This window comes from Myotis davidii, unplaced genomic scaffold (genome assembly GCF_000327345.1).
Source record: "Myotis davidii unplaced genomic scaffold, ASM32734v1 scaffold44, whole genome shotgun sequence".
NCBI lineage: Eukaryota > Metazoa > Chordata > Mammalia > Chiroptera > Vespertilionidae > Myotis > Myotis davidii.
The window spans coordinates 5415714-5438228 of record NW_006299705.1 but is presented as its reverse complement, the minus strand read 5'-3'; the positions used below and the strand labels follow the sequence as shown (position 1 = coordinate 5438228).

Here is a 22515-nt window from a genome sequence, read left to right as displayed (position 1 = left end):
TGAATCTGGAATTTTTTTTAAAAAAGACCCTGAATAGCCACAGCAATCCTGAGAAAGAAGAACAAAGTTGGAGGGATCACAATAACAGATATCAAGCTATATTACAAAGCCACTGTTCTCAAAACTGCCTGGTACTGGCACAAGAATAGGCATATAGATCAATGGAATAGAATAGAGAGCCCAGAAATTGGCTCGAACCAATATGCTCAATTAATACCAGGGCGGCGTGGGGCTAGGCTCTCTGATTCATTCATTCTCCGCCGACGGGAGCCTCGGACCTGCTGTGCTCGGGAGAGGAGGGCAGAGTGGGCAGCCGCGAATGAAGGGCCGGGCGGAAGCCGGGCTCCATTGTGCTCGGCGGCGGGGGGCGGGAAGGGGCTGAGGGAGGTGGGATCGGCCCCCTCCCCCTGCTCTCCGGCACCCGCTGCGCCCCCAGCCTGCTGCCCGCCTGGAAATGGCTCCGTTTATTCTCGGGAGAATGAATCGATCCTGCCCAGCCTTCTCTGCCTCCTCCCCGCCTCTTCTCGGCTCCGAGTCTTAGGAGGGAGAAAAAAATATATAAAAGACAGATTCCAATGTGGAGTGTTGTGCACGTCGCGAGCTGCCGGGTTTGCACCTTGAGGAGATTTTTCTATATAGCCTTTTTCTAATGTGAGTGCAGGGAAGCAGTGGCATTGCTGCTTTTAGGATTTTTATTTTCTCGTAGGGCTCTCTATAAAGTGCACGTCGCATTGGGTTGCACGCTCCACCCCCCGGGACCTGGGGTGGTGGAGAAATTTGAACCCGCAGCCTTAGTAGCACCGAAAAGACCGAGTTACCTGCCTCTCCGAGAGTGGCGGAGGACCTGAGCGAAATGACCACCCAAGTCATTTTTCCTAGGACTCTGTGAAGCTGGATTCTGCGTTTTCCAACACGTAGACTCATTTTGTGGAATAGAGTTGACCGCTGTCTCCTCCGCGCAGCATTTTAACTCTAATAAGCAAATGCCACCTCTGTGTGAACGTTTTCGTATTTCTGAGAGAGAAATCATTTTATACAAGGGAACTAATTGAATTGTCAGCATTACTGAAATACCTCCAGAAAAGGACCTCGGGGGGTGGAAAAGCAACTGCGAAATAGCAGAAGGAGAAATTCCTCTGGAAGTTATTCCGTAGCCTAAGAGCAGAAACTTCAGAGCAAGTTTTCATTGGGCAAAATGGGGTAAGGATTTTTGTGTTTAACACAGTTTTGAACCTGTGTGTGTGTGTGTGTGTGTGTGTGTGATTGAGCTATGGTGGCGATTGTCTGTGTTTCATGTTTTCAAACAAATTTGCCACCTTGCTAAACTGGCCATACTTTAAAAATATAGGTGCGTGAACCTTTTAACAAGATTTTTTTTGTTCCTTTGTACAGTGACACCTGAGGTCATAATTAAGAAACATACGTTAATAATATTTAAGAAGACAACATACACTGCACTTTACTGGTCAAACTGCCACATCAGTTTGTAATCAAAATCATGTCTTGGGTTTTGTTGCCGTTATCTTTCAGAGAAGTACGGTACTGCATTCTCCCAGTACTTTGAGAATAATCAGTTGCACAAAGAAACAATTGTAATGAGTGGTTAGACTACAGTCCTTGAAAATGATCCAATGTAAATTGTTACCCACACTGTGCCCTCTGCTTTGCCCTTGAGTACCCAAAGTTAAAATGTACAGAATTGATTTATTGGAGCATTGAAATGAAAATCCGAAAGCCTTACTGATGGGGTCTCCACGGTGCCCATGCACTTGGTAAGAGATCAGAGCTTGAATAGAAAAGAGCTTTTTATTGAAGGAACTTGTTCATTTCTTCTGTTGTTTGCTTTTAAGCTCAAGTCTTCAGTTTGTGTTGACAATGTCAGATCACCTTCTTTCAGATCCAAAGTCAACTAAGAGTGCATTTTCCAACCTTTTATTAACTCTTCATGCAGTAAATTGATAAAATGCTAGTGATTTCCTAATTTAAGCCAGAAACCCATTAAATATTAATGGAATAATGATCTAAGCATTTCATTCACAGATTGTTGATGCTGTTTGTCAAAGAGAAACTTCTAGAATTTTCTCCCTCTCTCTTTTTTTTTTTGTGGTGGTTGAACAAACATCTAAAACGTACTCAGGGGACAGCAATCAAAAGGATATAATTTGAAATTCATTGTGACATTTTAGGGATGTGCACACCTAAACTTACTTTCTTGAAACTTTTGGAGGAAAGTTCTTAGATACTACCTTTTTTGTTGGAGTTAGAATTTGAAGTGTATTAACTTGAACAAGTTTGAAAATGTAGAACATATATTGTAGAGTCCTTCCTCAGGAATTAATGAGAAAGAGTGATAATTTTAAAATTTAAATGATAGTGGATGAGAACATATTTAACTTGCATGATTTAGAGCAATTAAAATACCTCATTCTATTTCTAGTGCTTTGTGATCTGAGGCAAATTACTTAACCTGTATGAACTGTTTTCTAATCTGTAAAATGAAGAACTTCGATGAGTTTTTAAAAAATGTGTAGTCTATGAAAGTGAATTTTTTTTCCTTTCTGTTTTGATGATTCCTAGTTGGTTTCTTAAAGTAAATCTTTCAGATGGAGAGATTGTTTTCTCTAAGCAATTTTTAAGTATGTAAATAATGACATTTGAAAAATGTTTTGGATGAATTGCACCAATTTTAATAAGAGAAAATACTGAAAAATACTACTTAAAACCTTGGAAATATGGCTTCTCTTGATATTCTACACTTTTCTGTTTAAAACATGTGAAAGGAAAAAAATAAGTGGCATTTTTTCATGTTGAAGACTGCATTCTCTCTAGAATAGATGGTGGAGTAGTAGCATCATGGGAGAAAGTCATTTAATCTGCATCAGTGCTCTTCATTTTACCAAGGGAAGGTTGGTATGAACTTAATACTAAGGGGACTAGTGTTTAATATGTGAAAATAAGCCCCCATACATAGCATAGACTTTAGATACTTCAGTGTAATTAAATTTGTTTATGAACTTACTTATTTGTCCTTTTCTTAATAAAATCTTAAAGGTGGACTGGAGAGGAAAAGGAATATTTATGTCATTATTTTTCTGAAAGTCTATATTTGGGTCTATTACTCTTTCTTACTAATACACTTACTTAAGCAGAGTTGTCAAGAGAAGATGGATAAGTGAAAGTAGAAGAACATACAGAGAAGGCATTTGTAGAAGTTCCTATACTTGGTGTTCATACCTAATAAGTGTAGAATAAGCATAGTCTTCAGCACCTATTTAAAGCAAAAGGAAACAGAACTTTACATGGTTCTTTAAGTTTTATCCAGGCAATCCTGAATTACCTTTCTCTAACAGGTATCTAAAATTTAATAAAATGGGTGAAGTTTCACATTTTATGAATATATTTTCGTTAGGTTATAATAATAATTTATCTTTGCCTTAATTATGGATAAAATTGCAAGTCTGGGGCAAACTTTAAGCAAAAGGAATTATTTTTAAAGAAAATGATTAGTTTCGGCAGAAACAAACATGGCTCGTGTAATAGTAGTTTATGAACTATGGTGGAAACAGAAAAGAACAGCTGAAACTGACAGTTGGCAGAGTCTGTCAAAGTATTTTGGATGCTGCCTGCACTGTTTTTAATTACACTGAAGGCAGTTGAAGTAGTGGCTTGTGAAATAGGTGTACCAGCCCTCGCAGAATTACAGCATTCATGTATGGAAGATAAAGCCTACAAAAAGCTTCGAAGCCTGGGTGAGGAGCCCCTGTTAGGTATGACCCCGGTCTTCCAAGTAGTCTCCTAATGAGAGCGGTGAGTCAGTAGCTATTTCAGAACTATTACAGTAGGTAACAGAAACCAAGTAACTTCAATGAGTTACTTCATGCTACCTTTTGTTTTGCTTAGCTCATATTTGGTGATTTAGTGCCATCAATGTGGGAATAGAGAATTCTCCCTCTCCCACCCTCCACTAAGAGTTATTTATAAAACCTGATTCTCCCTGCTAAGGAGGTCTGATAATGCTGTTTCTGATTTATCTCACCTGCCTGTGAGAACCTCTGGAAACCCTCTTGTCCGCCTTTCCCTAGATAACCTCCTGAAGCATGGAAGTGGGTGCTGCTGCATTGCAACCTGAACTGAGTTCCTTTGCTGAGCGAGGAAGCTGACACCTCCTCTTTCTGCCTTAGGCTACTGGGTGCTGCTCTTTGGGAGCTATTGTAGCAAAAATGAGGAAATCTTGATCCAGCGCTGCAATATGAACATGCGTTGTTGCAAAGGCAATCATTTCTAACATTGGAGAAATTAGATGCAAGTCCCTAATTTTTTATTTGTTCATTTTTGCCAATTTTGAACCCCTCTCCTATGGCATGTACAGTGGCTCAGTGCTGCTGATACAAAGACTAGTAAAATGTATTCCTTCCTGCAGGGAGTCTATAGTTTAGAAGTTGGGAAGACAGTCAAGCCTAAAATTAAAAAAGACAGTGAAATGTCTAAGAGGCTATAATATAGGTTATAATTCCTCATAGAGGTACAAAGTGTATGTGTCATTAGCTGCCAAGGGAAAGATAATGTGTTTGTGGAAGAGGTAACATGTAGTAAATAAGTACGGGGGGCCTTATAGACAAATGAGGGGGCATTCAAGGCGGAGGGAATAGTGTGATTGACTGCACTAAGACACGGTGCTACAAAAGTTTGGCATGATGAACTTGGCTTTTTAGGGTGTAGCAAGAGCTAGACCTAGAGCCTTATGCAGGGGCCAGGTTAGAGGGCTTTCTAGACCAAACAAAAGCAGGTATTTTTCAAGCTTTTTGGGTCAATGGTCCAATATAGTAAGATACACAGTTTTATCTCAAAATCTAGTGCACACATATAGAAATGATAAAATGTTGTGAAATAATACACTTTGTGTGATGAATTCTGGTATTTTTTATTCTAGTTTTAAGAAAAAAAATGACATTTGGGACTCAATAAATTGATGGTAGCAACTGGTAATTTGAAAACACTGCTCTTGGCTTTGGGAACTCCACTAAAGAGTTTTAGAGTAGTTCCATGAAAGGTCAGGGAAATAAGGTAAGAAAAGTTTTAAAAATCATTTAGAATTTGGTTTTATATGTTGTGTCCTGTGGAAAGACCAAGCCAGAGCAATGGACCCTGGCTAGAAAGGGGAAGTGGATAGCTGGGCAGGCCCTGGAAAATTCCACGGTAGAGGGAAGAAAGGATGGTGATGAGTTGTGTGTGGTTGTCTGAACAGTACGTTTTTAGGATTAGGGCATTTATTGTTCAGAGGTAAAAATGTAGGACATGGCATGGTATGTTCCTAGCAGAGCTGCTTACTCAGATGGGCTATGAGACAGTGAATTTGGGACTTTAAAGGACTTTCAAGTCCTTTAAAAGGGACTTTCTAGCTCGCATACAAACACATGGAAAGTAAGAGTAAGGATATTTAAAAAATTCTACCAAGCAAGTAATTCAAGGGTATTTGGAGATGCCAGTAATATTTGCCTTGTAAGCTGAAATGTTATTTGTCCTGTGACTAACATCCTATATAATAAAACCCTAATATGCAAATCAACTGAACTGTGGAATGAAGAGTTGCTATGATGAGCACTGACCCCCAGGGGCAGACAGTCAATGCAGGAGCTGCCCCCTGGTGGTCAGTGCACTCCCACAGCGGAGCACCGTCAGCCAGAAGCTGGGCTCACTGCTGGCGAGCACAGTGGCAGTGGTGGGAGCTTCTCCTGCCTCCGCCGCAGTGCTAAGGACACCTCGAGGGGATGTCTGCCTGCCAGGTTAGGCCTGCTCCCCATGTTCTGGGGAGAAGGCACAGGCTGGGCTAAGGGACCCTGCCCCCCAGTGCATGAATGTCGTGCACCGGGCCTCTAGTAGAATTATAATTTTATATCTATCAGCATATATCAGGAAGATATCAACCATAAGAAGAGTAGAAGAGTTTGCATATTTTGAGAATAGGCCCCCCATTTTATTGAAATATGATTGATATAGCATTATATTACCTTAAGGTACACAACAGTAATAATTTGACATATGTATATATTGTGAATTACCATAGTAAGTCGAATTAACATTCATCACCTTACACAGTGACAAAGTTTTTTGTGTGATGAGAACTTTCATGAGAATAGGTTTATTTTTGAATATGTTAATGAATAATTGAGTCCACCCCACTCAATGAAATTTTGAAATAACTCTCTTTTTGTTTTTAAGGTTTTTTTTGAGGTAACGTATGTGGACAAGGTGACCTTTGCTCTTTGCAAATGTCCTTTTCCCCAAATCTGCAACCTATTTGTGTCTATGACCTATTGTTTTATATAGTGAGGACTTTTAAACTGCTTCTTCTTGCTTTTATTTCCTTTTGCCCTTGTGAGTTCACCCTCTTTTTTCTTGTCCTGGTGTTATAGGCAGGGATAATAGCAAAGGACTCTCAGGGCTTTTTTGCTGGCTACAATGCACTTACCCACTTAAAGGTAGTGGAAAAAATGTAAGCCCACTTCCACCCTCAAACTTCTGCCTACCTGACTTTGCTCTTTGCTTCAATGTTGGGATTAGCAGTATTCGTCTGAGCCCTCCTTCCCACCATCCCCTCCAAAAAAAAAAAGAAAAAAAAAATGAAGGAGAGGGAGAACTTTTCTTTTCCAAATCTGGTGGTGAAGGGATGGGTAGGCCATCCACTCTCCACTGACAGGTAGCATGACCTCTACATGAGGTAGCAAGTTGTGTTATCATGCCAAGTTGCAGGAATATTATTATTTAAATTTATAAAGATATTTTATAATGTCTTTTTTAAAAACTGGATTTGATTCTAGAGTTTTTAAAATGAAAATAAAAACTTTGGTTAGTTTCATATTCACAGCAATACACAGCAGGACACAGATTGAATGAGAGGAGGAGTATCAAGATTATGGTACTTGAGTATTTGTGTAAAGCTATTAGTAAGACTGTATAAACTAATCAATGTTGATTACATTAAGAATCTGTGTAAATTAACTTTTGGGAGGAGCAAATACTATTAGAGCTGGGATCATTTGGGAGACAATAGATACAGTACATGATGTTTTTGGCTCTGGCCTGAGTTTTTTATAAGAATGAAATAGTGATTATGAGAAGCACATTAAGATGTGATTGTGTAATTCTTGAAAGCAAGGTATATTATGTCATTTTGATTAGTCATATTGTGTAGACATTAATCTCTTTTAAAAACATCCTATTGATCCTATTTTTTTCCTTTCACTTGTAATTTTTTTCTTTATTTTGATTTCCTGCTTCTCGAGTAGAAATTAAACTTTCACAACAAACTTGCAGACCTATCATGAGCAAACAAGTGTATATACAAAAATATCCTTTCAAAATATAAATATATAAAGGGTGTGTTTAGGGGAAATCTCAATTTTGGTTCAGTACTATAATTTATTCAATAATTTTGAAGTGAAGTCATAATATAAATCTGATGAGTGTGACTTATTTTGGGGGATTAGAGAATCATAGAAGTTGATTTAGGCTAATTACTACCTGAAATGTTGTTATTCATGGCAGTTAAGGGATTGACAAAGGAAACTATCTTTATACATAGTTTGTAAACTCAGATTAGTTTTAAGTGAATGTCTCAGATGAAAAAAGGTGGTTAGATCTTAAAAGGTCCAACCTTCCTACTGCCACATGAATTTTTTCCCCCCAGACCTTTGGTGTTTAGCTGAAATACTTATTTTTGTTATTTAGAATCATTCCAAGTCACTGGACAGAAGAGTAGGGAAAATGAATTACAACTGCTTAATGTTTTCTGATATAATTTTTAAATGACTGATATAAGACATTTTAAATAGCTTTATTTCTCAGCTAGTTAGGATATGTTTATTTGAATGAAATGAGCAATTTCTTGTTTGTTTTGTAATGCCTTATAATCTGTGGCTTACCCAGTAAAGTGACCCTGTAGTTTTATAAGGTTGATTGTGTTCATGGAATAAGCAAGAGAGAGATTTAGTCCTAGAAATCAAAAAAGACTTTTCCCTTTTAAGGTAGACTACTGGAGGAAGGCAAAGAAGTCAGTGTTTTCTTTCTTGTAGAAAAGAAAAGGAAAGAACTTAGCAATCTAATCAATATTTTCTCTTCATAGTACAATTTACCTTTGCACTTTTTCTTTTTAAAAAATCACCTTAAAAAAATCACCTTAACACCTAACATTAGCTTTAACAAATAGCTTTGCTTATGGACATTTTCTTTTAACGTTCTTTCATAAAACATGAAACATTTCTGTGTTATCTTTGAGAGGAGTTGACAACCAGTTCTTGAAGGCAAAGCAGTTTTTGTAAAATCACCAAACAAGAGTTAGATAGAAATTAAACTCAAACAAACAAAACACTGTGCTGAGGAACCACAGATATCAAAGCAGCTTTCATTACTTTATAAGGTCATTTTAAGTCATGTTTGTTACATCATGTCTATTGGCACATCTGGATCCATGGGTTCACATGCCTCAGAATCTAGAGAGCTGTAGAACAGTGTCCTTAATTCCCCCTCTCGCCCCCACACCTCCACCCCAGCTCACCTCATAGAAGGGCTTGCTCCTCATTTGTCCCTGTTTTTAGTAGAAGAGTCTTAACAGAAATGAACTGAGAGAGACAGCTCTGGTACAGGTTTATATGGATACTATATATTACATTTACTAAACACTTAGTTCATAGTATAGCACACACATGCAGTGTAGGTTGAAGGGATCTCGGAAATTAGACCCCATTTTTAGTATCTAGAAAATCTTGATTCCTAGCAACTGGATATACAGTAGGTCATACCAATTATTTTTCTGATAATTTTTCTAGGTAAATTGTTGGATCCTTCCACCTTTGCATTTAGGTACACCTCAATCTTAAACTTAGTAATTATTGTCTCCCTTCTGTTACATTTAAGTAAGTTTAAGAGGGTTATTCTTAATAAGGCTTTTTTTGTGAGTTAGAATTTTCTGCCCTAGTTACTTTCAGTTTCCCCCATTAGGCTTTTAATAACAGTCTCTAGGAAATTATCTTAAGTGGATTTGACTATCAAAGAGCTTAAAGTACTCATTAGAAAATTTCTGTCAGTCATTCTTTCTTTATGGAAAGTAAGTCTGTACATTTCTAAACTTATATAGGACAATTATTTTGAACCTACTATAACATTTTAGTGTTCTTAGCCTATTCCTTTGCCTTTCTGAGCTTTCTTTTTGCGTATTCTTTTGTAAAACTGCCATTTTCTGTCCTCTGTTGTTTTGAATGTCTGTCACATGACTTTTAACATTAAAATTCATGTGCTTTGCTCAATCAACCTGCCAGCTCCCAAGATGCTTACAGAATGAGGATTCTACCTGCTCTTATTTACTCAGCACTGCCATTGATCTTTATGCATTCAGCTGAATGAGAAGACTCCCAAGTCACCCTTAAACTCATTTGTCTTGAGGCTCTGCTGAGTTTTAAAAAAAAAAATAGTTCTAGATCTTGCAGAATTCCTTTTTTCCTTATTCCATTGATAATATATATAATTATAGTTGTCTGTTTTTATTGTTTCATGTATTTTATTAATATTAAATTGATATTTATTGCTCTACCTATGTTTCTAAGAGGGAAATAATACATTAATGACAACATTGCTATTTAGTTTTGTTTGGTGGTATATTAGTATATTCTGAGTAATTACTATATGATCTATGGGTAGCTAAACTATAGGCTATTCATATGGTAGAAAGCTAGCCTGAAGAATGTTTTCAAAGATGGTGCAATGGTCAGTTAGAAACCAGAATGCAAAATTGTATATACTACCTCAACTATGTAAAATGCATTCTGTCTATGCATAAAAAGATTTGAAGGAACTTTCTTAAAGTGCTACCATATTTATTTCTGGGAGGTAAGAGTGTGAAATTTTACTTTTTGAGTCTAATTTTTTGTTTTTCTATGATGACTATATTAAGTATTAGAACTTTTCTTGGATTTTAAGGGTGAGGGGTATTTTAAAAATGCTAATATCTACAGTGCAAAGTTATCAGGATCAGTCACTGTTCCTGTATATAGATACTTATGTGTTTGTATCAGTTTTAGCTTGCTTATCTCAAATTTTATTTCATTTTTCTTTTAAAACTGGCTAAAGAAATAGCTGCTCTAATGATAGCAAAATTGGTTTCTTATTTAAGTGTAAGGAGTAGTTCTGCTGTCAGTTATCAGAGTGTTAGCACTAATCTCCGCTTTTCATGGAAAGGAGACGGGAAACTGATTTATGGGAGGTTCTGCAACTGTGAAATGGCAGAGCATATGCTCGCTCCTCAGGGCTCTTACCGTTAGATCAGGGGATCCGAAATGGATGCTCACATACATAGATTCATATAGAGAAGGCCTTCTAACCCCTCATAGTTAAAAACATTCTAATTTAGTGCAATCTTAGTATCTTAGTGGTGAATTAATTACATATATCTTGTTTTCCTTTTAGATGGTTCTGAAAGAAACTGCATTCTGATTTCAGTGTAATTAAATCTCTGCTCAATGCATTACGTTTTGAGTACATTTAAGTCTTTCTCATAAATGATTTGAAGTTATTACATGTGTTTGGTATAGCGTTTCCAAAGTTGATATTCAATTGTAATTTCCATTAGTCAGAGCTCTGTTAACTTCCCTTATCGTTATTAGGCACACGAGCCAATGGAATACTTAAGTAGGCAGGGCCTACATCTCTGAAGACTTCAGACCAGAAAAAGGAAGCTTGAGATGTTTTCTTGTAACGCTTTTCCTAGGGCTTAACATTGGATCAAGAGACCCACAAGTGGAAGGACCAGTTGTAGCATACTGTACAATTTCTGTATCATCATGAGATAGCTGTAAGTTACTTGAGTCCCTAGAATTCATGAGAAAAGTTTAGACCATATTGTATACAGATTTAAAATTACTCTTTTTTCTGAATCCTATTCCCCAGAGGCTCTAAACTCTGACACTGTCATTGGCTGAGCAGAAAAATGTGTGAACATATCAGTAGAAGGCAATAGGGATTGGTGCAGACTGTGGGAAAGTGAAGAGAATGTGACCTGCCTAAAGGCATTTATGTCCAATGTGTTCTAAAAACCTGGTGAAAGAAACACATCTGAAGCCTAATGTCTTAATTATTTAGCAAACTTTTTTTGAGCTCCTACTATATGCTAGTGACTGTGATATTCTAATCTAGACCAGATACAGTAAGTTTGGAAATTCTTAAACTCTTAACTAAGGCAGGGAGACCAGAGCATAGAAGCATAGTGGCAGAACTTAACATTAGATTATGAACCTGAACAATTTTGAACCTGAATCAGAATCACCTAGAGGGCTTGTTAAAAGCACAGTTTACTGGGCTTTACCCTGAGCTTTTCATTCAGTGGAAGGGGTCTCATGAATTTGTTGTTCTAACAAATGCTGTTCCAGTAATGCTGATGCTGCTGGTCCAAGGACCAAGAGTCATTGCATTTGATAAATGAAGCTTACACAAGTGAGAAACTTTGTTGAACACCTTCAGTATTCCTGAAGCTTTTCCCCCTGTTCGCAATGTGCAAAAATTAGAATTTTGAGCCAAGGAGAAAAACCCTGATTTGAGCCTCGAATCTATTTTTTATAAGGTAAAAGATCCAGGACAACTTGAAACTGATCTCTATCTCGTTAAACCTGATTACTTTCAGCAGTACTTACCAGTTATACTCATTTCTTATTCAGAGTGACTTCTGCTTTCTGGAATTTCTAAATGTATTATTTTAAAAAATGGTCTGATACTGCTTTGACTCCTGAAGTTTTATGCTTTTGGAGGAAGTAGGGTTTCCTTCTAAGTTACTCATTCTGCTTAGTTTGTTCACATGCTATATACAGTATTGGTTCTTTATTGTTGGTTGACAAATGAATACAATTTTAGTGGCTTAAAACAACACCCATTTCTGTGAGTTAGGAGTCTGGGTACCTTAACTGGATCTTTTGCTTAGGGTTTCACAAGTCTGCAGTCAAGGTAGGAGAGCTAGGACTAGTCTCTTCTAGTGGATCGGTGTCTTCTAAGCTCATGTGATTGTTGGCTGAATTTAGTTCCTTGCAGCTTTAAACCCAGAGGCTGTGTCTTTAAGGCCAGAAGAAGGAGCCCCTCTCAGTGCTCCATCTTCTAAAAGAAGGAGCTGATCCTCAACAAGAGTGAGATACTGAAGTCTGGGTCATTCAGTAACCTCCCTTTTGATTATCTGAAGGTCAGTATGTTTGTGACCTAATCACCTGTGTTATTCCATCTTTTTCAACCCTTACAACAACATTCGACACTCTAGGAGAGAGTTCTGTGTAGAAAGTGTCCAACAGGTGGCGGTAATTTGGGGCCATTTTATAATTCTAGCTTCTGCATCATATCAAATAACTATGGATATTTTCCAAATGTGCAAATACCAATATTTCCATTTCATTTTGTTTGTTTTTTTTAACTTTTAAAAATCTATAGCTCTCTATACTCCTCCAATATGGATTGATTACTCTTTAGGCATTCTGTGTAGTCCTCATACTAGACCTTCCCTTAATTTTTTTTTTTTGGGGGGGGGGCGGCGGGGGGGCCAGGAAGGGACATTGTCTCTCCTGTTTCCTGAACACTGTGTTTTCTTTTTTGGTTTGTCTGAAGCTTATTTTCCTGTAGTGCCCTGAAAATGACTAGGTAGGAGATAACATTTTTGAAGCATAGCATATGTGAAAGTGTGTTCCCTCCCTCCACCCTTCCTTAATTGAATCTAGATCTCTAGACAGGAAATAATTTTCTCTATTTTGAAGATACTGATCTATTGTATTCTAGTTTCCAGGGTTCCTGTGGAAGGCTGCTTGTTTCTGATTCCAGTTCCTTCATGTATGACTTCCCCCCACTTTGGAAGGTTTTAGAATTTTCTTTTTTTTCTCTGCTGTTCAAAAATTTTATGATGATATGGTGTCAGGTTTATTTGGTTTTATGTTGTGCTTTTTTAAAAATCATTTGTTCTTTTGGTCACTGCTGGGTCCTTTCAATTTGTCAAGTCCTTAAAGTTTGGGAGCTTTTCTTCTATTTTTAATGAATATTATATATTTTTCTCTCTTCACTTTATCAACTGTTAGTTGGATGGTGGACCTTTTTGTCTCATCTACCATTTTATTTTCTTTTATTCTGCCTTCTAAGGAAATTTCCTTGACTTCATTTTTTAATATTTCTATTGCGTTCTAAATTTTCACGTAACTTTTAATTTCCAAGTCCTCTCTCTCAATATCTCATTTATTGGAGGACATTTATAGTGATTTTGAGGTTTGGTTTTCTATTCCCTGCATTGTCTTTCTTTTGTGTTCCTCTTTTGTTTGTTCAATTCTTCTTTCATGTTGGAAACATTCCTGGAATGTCTCGTGATCCTCAGCTATGTACGAGCGTGAGATACTGAAAAGCTGTGACTTTTTGTGACTCACTGAGGCTTATCACTAGTAGGCATCATTTAGGTGGTGAACTTACTTTTTTTCTTGGGTGGTCCCCAGGTGTCAGTAAGTGGAGATCTTTTCTCTGAGTTTTCTGTCTTTTTTCTGAGACTGTTCAATTTCCCTAGAGAACTCTTTCAATATATGCACACCTCTTGGCATTCTGAGAGCAAGGTAAGTATATTCCTTCATTATATACCTGGGGATGTATTACCTGCTGTAGTGTGAAAACAATAAAGGGGAGGGGTTTTGAGGGGCATGGTTTGTTTTGCACCCTTTCTCTCAGTGCCCCTATTTCAGGCCTCGCTCTTGTCTTCTGCTGATGGAAAAGGTAGCTGCTTCACGATGAAGGGTGAGGCGGGGGAAGAGGATTCTCACTGCTCTGTCATTTAAACTTTCAATCAACTCTCCAATTTCAGCCCCAAACCGCATACCATCTCCTGCCTACCCTTTGCCTCTAAATGCTGGCCAGCAAGTTGTTCACTTAAAATTCCCTCTTTGCAGGTATTTGACACTTTCCTTGGTTTTGCCAAGGCAAATACTACCACCTCCCCCCCCCCCCCCCCCCGCTTTTTTTTCTAGGTACTATTCCTTCTTTCAAAACTGCATTAAAATTATAAGTGACACTAGTGCATTAGTATTTTTGGTGTTATCAGTTTGTATCTTCTTTTCCTCTTCACTTTCATTTTGGTGGAATTTCAGAAAAGGAAGATAAATCTAATTAATTTTCCATATTTGACCAAAATCACTGAGGCTTAGCATTTGAATTTATATAGGGTATCTTTCAGAATGTGTTGGCACTGTTGACAATTAACTGATTAGAATTTAGTGAATGATAAAGTGTTGGCTTTCTAAAAAACCTCTCCCTCTTACCAACACCTGAAAACTCAATGCATGTTATAAGCACATCTAAAAATTAAAAAGTTAAAATTGATCATCATTCCAAACCTCAGCAAAACAGAGCATTTAAATCTTTCAACTGTGTTGATAACTAAGGTGTTGCTATAGCTTATCCCCTAACACTGTCCTCTTGAGCACTTGCAGCAAACATTAAGCACTTAATTTGTGTCATGAGTCATGCTAGGCACTGCCAATACAAAGATGAGTAGACAGCCATGTAAACAAGAAATTACATTACTGTGATTTAAGCGCTGTAATAGCGATGCACATTGTGTTTGGAAGCACAGAGAAGGAAGTGCCCACCTCCATCTGGGAAAATCAGAGAAAGATTCATGTAGCCAGTGTTTGTTCTAAGCCTTAAAGAACAAATAAGAGTTGATGGGGTGCCAAGGGCAGTGGAGAGAGGGAAAATGTGTGAAGGGCTTGTTAGGGCATTTCAGGCAGAGGGGTGTCATAGGTAAAGCTTCAAAGGTGATGTTTGCTAGTTAGAAAGTTAAGGTAGTTGGACATAACTTGTTTAGAGTATACAAGTAGATTTGACAAGAAAGTCAGTCCCAGACCAGATAGGATGATTGTGTGTCTATTAAACGATTGTATTTTCCCTCTAGGTTAGTGGGCTCCCCATATTTTTCATGTGGTACCCACATCAATGAAAGATTTTGAGCAAACTCCTTCATATATGTATATTTATAAGTTACATGTCCTACCATATATGTATATGTAATAAAACATACATAAAAATAGATGTGAAAGAAGAAAAACCTATCTTCTTCCTGTACCCCACTTTAGGACCATTGCTTGTGTTTTAATTAACTACTGAGGCTGCAAAATGGAGGAAATTTTGGACTTGTGGGAGGGGTGTGTGTGTGTGTGTAAAATTGGTGGGGGTCTTGGAGACCCTCAAATTTAATTGTGTAATTGGTTAATTGCAGCAATTTAGTCAAGAATAATGGCTTGAATTAAGATAGAGTAGAAAAGGGGCTGAATTTAAAAGAGCCCTAAATATTATCTACAGGAGTTGACAGTGAACTATATAGCTGTAGAGGGGTAAGTAGATTGGCTTGGTTAGCCATTAGTTAAGTTAGGGAATCAGGAGAAGAGAAGCAAGTTTGCAGTGGAATGACATGACAAATTGAGTAAAAGCTGAAGTATGGCTGGCTATTCAGGTGAGAATGTCTTTTATTCAGGGTAGGAGAACTGGGCTGAGGCTAGAGTTTTGGGAATCATTAGAATATATAAGTATTGGCTGAAACTATGAATGTGGATGAGCTCATTTGGGGTATTTATAGAAAAGAACAGAGCAGATCTCTCTGGGGGAATAGTCATTTAAGGGGTAGGGAAGGAGCTGAGAGAGCTGTCAGGCTAAAACAGTGAGAGAACAGTCAAGAAAGGGAGTTTCAAAAATTGAGTTGCCAGGATCAAATGTAGCAAAAAATACCTATTCATTTGGGTAAATAGTGGTCCTTTAACCTTACCTTGAGAAGTTTGATCAGCCAGAATGGAAGCCCAATGGCCATGGGGTGATGGTGCTGATGAAGGAGAAAGAAGCAGAGACTTGAAGAGCCGACTTCTCCTTTAAGACTTTGAAATAGAGCGTAGCTTCAACAAACTCTAGAGTTTGGGGAGTTCTTTTGGGTTTGTTTTCAAAATGGGATTGAGCATTCTTTTTCCGTCCTGAGAAAGGACTCCATAGCTAGGGGTATTTAAAATTACAGTGAAGAAGAAGAATTACTTAGGAAAGAGATGGGAGAAAATGCAATAGGGATAATTACTGAGGAAAGAGGTGGGAGGGAATGCAATCTGGAGCACAGGGGGAGTAGTTAACCTTAAGTAGGAGGCATGTCTTCAGTTTGTGGTTAAAGAGCAGAAGCCTGGGAGACTTCATTTCCTCAATTCATTCCTTGATTTATTTAACAAGTATTTATTAAGTACCTACTGTGTGTCAAGCTCTGTTCTAAGTGTGAGGGACACATCTGTGAACCAAGAAGCATATATATTCTAGGCCATCTGCTGAGAGTATAGAGAATGAAGGTTGGGCAGAGCATAGGGAAGAACGGTGAAGAGGGGGAGAGATTGCTGACCATGCACAACCAGGAGCTTGGGGGGCCCAACTGAGGTGAAAGCCCCGAGTTTAGTGCTCTTATTGTTGAAGCAATCTAAATCTAGGTTACTACTATGCTTGAGAAGCAGAGAACTGTGTGTTAGAAGGGTTTTCACGGTCTCCATTCTGCTAAAATAAAGCGTGAAAGAGGTAATGTTCTATTCAGTTATTTTAAATACCACTCCCCACTCAATTGCACTTCTCCTTCTGTAGGGAACATTGTTATCTTGGGAAACCAACCTTGTATTATGTTTGCCAGAATATCACCAACTTTTTTAAACAATTGATATCTCTTCTGTGGAAAACATCCTAAAACCTAGTCCTGTGGAAAGTCTTAGAGTTCTCCTGAGGTCTGGGACAACATTTAATATTTATCTTCTCATCCCTGCTTATGTCCTGTGCTCATACCACACAGACATACATGCTCTCATGGGGAACCAGAGTGTAGTGGGTTTGGTTTTGTTTTTTAGTTTTTTAAAAAATATATTTTTATTGATTTCAGAGAGGAAGGGAGAGGGAGAGAGATCGAAACATCAATGATGAAAGAGAATCATTAATCGGCTGCTTCTTGCATGCCCCACGTTGGGGGTTGAACCTGCAACCTGGGCATGTGCCCTGACTGGGAATCGAAACGCGACCTCCTGGTTCATAGGTCAATGCTCAATCGCTGAGCCATGCCAGCCGGGCTAGTGGGGTTCTTTAATATGTTTTTCTTCGCTTATACCTGGGAATGTCACAGAAGTGAATTGATTGGTGTAAGCACTTGGACATTACTCTGATTCCTACTGAGAAGTCATATTGTTACTATTTTGGACAAAGTTTTGCAACTTTAGTTTATCCTGTCTTTCTTACTCTTGATAAATGGTAATCTGGTAGTTAGATCTAGGCTTGATTGCACTCTGATTTGAATCTCTCCCTCCCTCCCCCAAGAATGGTGGGTGGTATATTTCCTGTCTATAGCATTACACTAGAAGGCACATAAAAATGTCCTCACATTTCTCTTTTTGTATGTTAAACTTGATCATGGGGCTTGGCTCAGTGTTATCAGCTTGATCCATCCATTATATTCCTTCAATGAAACCGTTATATTTGAGTTATTCCTAATTTAATTCTTGAGGAATACCTAGCTGTCAAATGTTATTGCCTTTCTTCTAATTTTTATTTGCAAGCAGCCAGAATGATCTTTTAAATATAAATTGAGTCACAAACTAGCCTGCTTAAAAGGCTTCAGTAGTGTCCCATTACTCATAAACTATACCTAAACTTCCACCCATGGTCTATAAAAATCTGCATGACCTGGGCTTGATCTACCTTTCTAAACCTCATTATGTGCCACTCTGTTCTTTGCGAGGAAGTACGGCATTATTCGTAGCATGGGCTCTTGCACTAGACTGCCTGAGTGTCGTTTCACTGTTCTGTGCCTCAGTCTTCCCATATTTAAAATCAGTGCCTTAAGGGTATCTACCAACAGGATTGTTATGATCAAATGATACATACAAATCCCTTAGAACGATTCCTGTGTAACATAATAAATACCAAATGCTGGCTGTCGGTGCTGGTATTGGTGATGTCTGTCTTTTATCTCTGTATTCCAGCCGTCCTGTACCTTTCGGTTTCTGGAACTGCCAAGTTCTTGCCAGCCTCAAGATCGTTGCCCATTGTTCTGATTATCTCTTGCTACATAACAAACCACCCAAACTTTAGTGGTTTAAAGCAACAGTAATCATTTATCGCACGGGTTTGCAACTTGGGCAGGGCTTGATGGGGGCGGCTCATTTCTACTCTACATGGCATTGGCCGGGGTGGCTTCACTGGGGGCTGCAGGATCCACTTTTAAATGGGTCATTCACATGGTTGGCAAGATAGTGTTGGCTCAAGAGAGGTCCACTGGGGCTGGGGTCTTGTTCTTCTCCGTAGACTGCTTGGCTTTCCTCACAGCATGGTGGTTGGGCTCCAAGAGTGAGTGAGCAAGTGAACCAAGCTGAAGATGAATGGCTGTTACAACCTAGTCTCAAAAATCACACGGCATCACTTTTGCCTTATTATTTTGGTCCAGGCAATCATGAAGGTCCTTTCAAGTTTAAGGGGACTGGACATCGACTTTGTCTCCTGACAGGAGAATGGCAAGGTTCTAGAAGAGGGACAGCAGGTATTGCTGCAGCCACCTTTGGAAGATGCATTTTGCCGCACACATGCTGGTTGTTGTCTGAGCCTGAAACACTCTGATTTCTCTGGTTCCCACTCTTCAGCTAACCATCCAATCTAAATTAGGTTCCTCTTCATCCATTCCATTGTGCACTCTCTTTCTCTAGCACTTTGTTTTCCTTGGCAACACTGTTCACAATTTGTAATTATCTCTTTCAGTCCCTGAAGGCTAGTACCTTGCATAGAAGCTGTGGAAGTGTTAAAATGTGTTAATGGTAACTTACAAGTATAAACAACATGTATCACATTTTCACTAGGGAAAGCATATTCCAAACTTTGTAGGGAGAAAGGAACAGAGATACCAGGAGTCAGTCCTTTAACTCCTCATATTTCATGTCCCACTGATTAGTGAGGATGGGGTAGAGAGGAGAAACATGTATGGATAAATTTTGTGGATGAGAGAAGGTGGGGGGAATAAGCAGTTCAAATGGCTGAATTCTTATTCTTGCTTTACCTTTTTAAAAAATTATATTTTTATTGATTTCAGGGAGGGGGGAAGAGAGAGAGAGTGAAAGAGAGAGAGAAAGAAAGAAACATCAATGATGAGAGAGAACCACAAATCGGCTGCCTCCTGCACGCCCCCTAATGGGGATCGAGCCTGCAACCCGGGCATGTGCCCCTGACTAGAATCGAACCTGGGACCCCTCAGTCCCCAGGCTGACGCTCTATCCACTGAGCCAAACCAGCCAGGGCTCTTGCTTTACTTTTAAAGTCCCAAACCACAAATCCATTTTCTGTTTCCCTATTTTTCTAGTATCCAGTTCATGGCAAGAGTCTTCTAGCTGATCTGACAAAGAAGCATGGTAGCCTAAGAAATATTCCATACTCTCAGGGAGCAGCCAAATAGATGTACTTTACTCAAGGAATGCTAACCAGACCCTCACTTAGAAAAGGGTTCTTGTTCTTCTGGCACAGATCTAACAAGATTGGTCATCAGGTTTCTCAACCCCTGGAGACTGGTAGGAAAAAAAGAATAGGCTTTTGGAAGTAGGGTACAGTTAACAGCAACAAGAACAGCTGTTGATGTGTTACGCATTGTAGCCCGGGACCAGTAATGTGCGGTAGAAGTTTCCACAAATTCTGAAGGCATTCGTTACTTAATAAATACTGCCTGCCTCCTTGTTGGGTTTTGGAGACACAAGGTGAACAAAATGCACATAGCTCCTAACCTCATGGAGCTTGCAATCTGGGGTTGGGAATAGACCTTATGCTTGGTGTTTGCAAGGTATATCTTTTCCAGCTTCTTACTCTTAACCCATGTGTGTCTTTATATTTTACATGACTTTCTTACAAGCATCATATACTTGGGTGTTGCTGTATAGGCCAATCTGACAGTCTCTGCCTTTTGACTGGGGTGTTTGGATTTTCTCTTCATTATTGATTTAAAGCAATTGAATTATGATGTCCATTGCTATAGCTTTGGATTTGTTGAGCTTCTTGGGAATTATTTCTTTGGGTTTTATTTATATGGGAATTATTTCAACCATAATTTCTTCAACTATTTTTCATCCCTCCTGTCTTTGAGGACTTCAGTTGCATGTATATTAGTAATAGGTTACTTGAAGTTGTTCCTTAATAATCATACTGATACTCTTTATTATTTAAATTTCTTTCTCTGCTTTATTTTGAGTAGTTTATATGTACTCAAGTTAACTAGTTTTCTATTCTTCTGCATTGCCTGATTTGCTGTTAATTTCATCTAGTTTATTTTTCATTTCTAGAACATTGATTTGGGCCTTTTATATATCTTAAAGTCTCCCCTTAATATGCTTATCTAACATTCAGAGAAGTAAAATACAACCCATAATGAGCAGAAAAATTCATCAATAGAAACAGACCCAGAAGTGGCATAGATGATAGGACTAGTAGACAAGGACATTAAGATAGTTAATTAAGTGTAGCCTGTGTATGAATATGAGATATGAGATACTTTGGAATTGATAACTCTTAGTCTCCAAGACCTGTGCTTTCACACAGGCTAACACTTTATTATTGTTGTTATTATCTTATTCTTTATAGTGGTAGAGTCATTCTATCAAAATACAGATCAAAGTTATCTTCCCTTACAAGAAGGAAAGCTCAATAACCAAAATTGACATAACTAAAAATAAGTTTTTGGATTCTCCTAAACCACAGTATCATTTCAATGAAGTGTTATAGAATAAATAGTTTTCAAAATACAGGTAAAAGAATAAGTGGTACCAGTGTACATACATACATTTTATGAAAATACTTAAGTACTCTTAACAGTGCTTAACATGCATAGTAATCATAGTTGTGTGGCTGTATTATCCCACGTCTGTCCACAAAATTCCAGACAAGGGCCAGGTGAGAGTTTGGTTGCAGAAGTGAACCAGGTTTATATGACAAAATAATTATTTTCTCATCCAAGGATTCAGAATAGGATAAAGGTATGGGCTCTGATAGTGTTCGGATGCTGGCTCTACCATGTGTCACCTTAAGCAAATTATATACCTTCTCTCTGCCTCAGGGTTCTCATCTCCAAAAGAGGGATAATGGTAACTCCCTCACAAAGGTTGAGAGGATTAATTAATATAATACAGCATAATGCTTATAACAGTGCCTGGCCATTTAGTAAGCTCTCAAAAAATATTAATTATAACCAAAGAATTGACCACATACTGTTTTGTAAGTGTAGGCTTCTGTTCTCAGGCTTAAGAGTGGCACATTTGAATTTCTCCGTTTGAATTATCCAATCTGGGGCTTCCCTCTTTTGACATAAATTATGAAAGTTGTAAATTTGTGTGCTTGTTAATTTTTAAAAGAGAAACAGTTGAGATAACCAGATCATCCCAACTGCAAAAGGTTAAAAATGATCAACTTTCTTCTGTTACTATTACTATTTTTAAATTCAGTAAGTAGTGTTTAAGCTATTTAGTTTTTATTATATTAGGAACTGTAATCTTTCAGTTTCTACAGAGAATTTCCAGTAATTTGTTAAATCAGGAACAAGGTAAAGGGGGACATTTAAAAGTACAGTGTTGTGAAGAAACAGATGAATAGATGTAGCAGGCACCTGATGTGAGATCATTCCTGGAGTGGAAAACAACATGGGTAGGCAAGTGAGGGAGAAGTGTGATGAGCTGTCTTGTTTGGATATAGTACTTGCAAGCGGACAATTTTTTTCTTAACAGTGTCATATGAGATACTGAATAATATGGGGTTTTTTTTATCAATATGTTAAAAGATTCATGAGAGAACTTTAAGTCTTAATTCATTGAAGGCTTTCTTCTCGGGAATTGAAATAACATGAGAGAAAGCTTTAGTATTAGAGAATTTAGAATAGTTAACAGCTTCCTTAAACAAATACTTTAGCTATAGTACCTCAGTAGTAGAAAAGAGTGAATGCATTTAGAATAGGAAGGTCTCGATTTTTAAAAAATAAATTTATTGGAGTGACATTGCATTGCTGGGAACACAGAAATGATTATAAAAAGACAAGATCCTTGCCCTTGAGGAGATAGTACGTTAGGTGAAGGAGAGGGAAAATAAATAAAATACATGGTGTGTCAGCTTATGATAGAAGTGGCATGGGGAAGAGTGAAAGAAGGGAAATAATAGAATCCTGAGAGAAGAGAGGGAGGGGCTGCAAATTTTAGAGCAGCCAGGAATGGTGTCACTGAGAAGGTAACATTTGAACAAACAGCTGGAGGAGGCAAAGGAAGGTACTAGGCAGATCTGAGGGGAAAGATTACTTCAGGCAAAAAGCCCTGAGGTGGGGGTGCTTGGCATGTTTGAAAAACACCAGGAGTGGTAGTGTGGCTGGAGCTAAAGACAGTACGGGGCAGGTGAGGTTGGAAAGGGAACAGGAGCGTATCCTATAGTGATTTTCTCCTGGCTACACGTGGGAAT

The 22515-nt window shown here is 38.2% G+C and overlaps 1 protein-coding gene across 1 annotated transcript in view; it reads left to right on the top strand.

The window, feature by feature from the left end:
* The first annotated feature begins 229 nt into the window (after positions 1 to 229).
* The window catches only part of HOMER1 (homer scaffolding protein 1), an 88158-nt gene continuing 65872 nt past the window's right edge, over positions 230 to 22515 (top strand). The window contains exon 1 of the mRNA XM_006775467.2: positions 230 to 1200. Within this exon, the coding sequence (XP_006775530.1) occupies positions 1196 to 1200 (5 nt within the window). The 5' untranslated portion in view covers positions 230 to 1195. The remainder of the gene's footprint in view (positions 1201 to 22515) is intronic.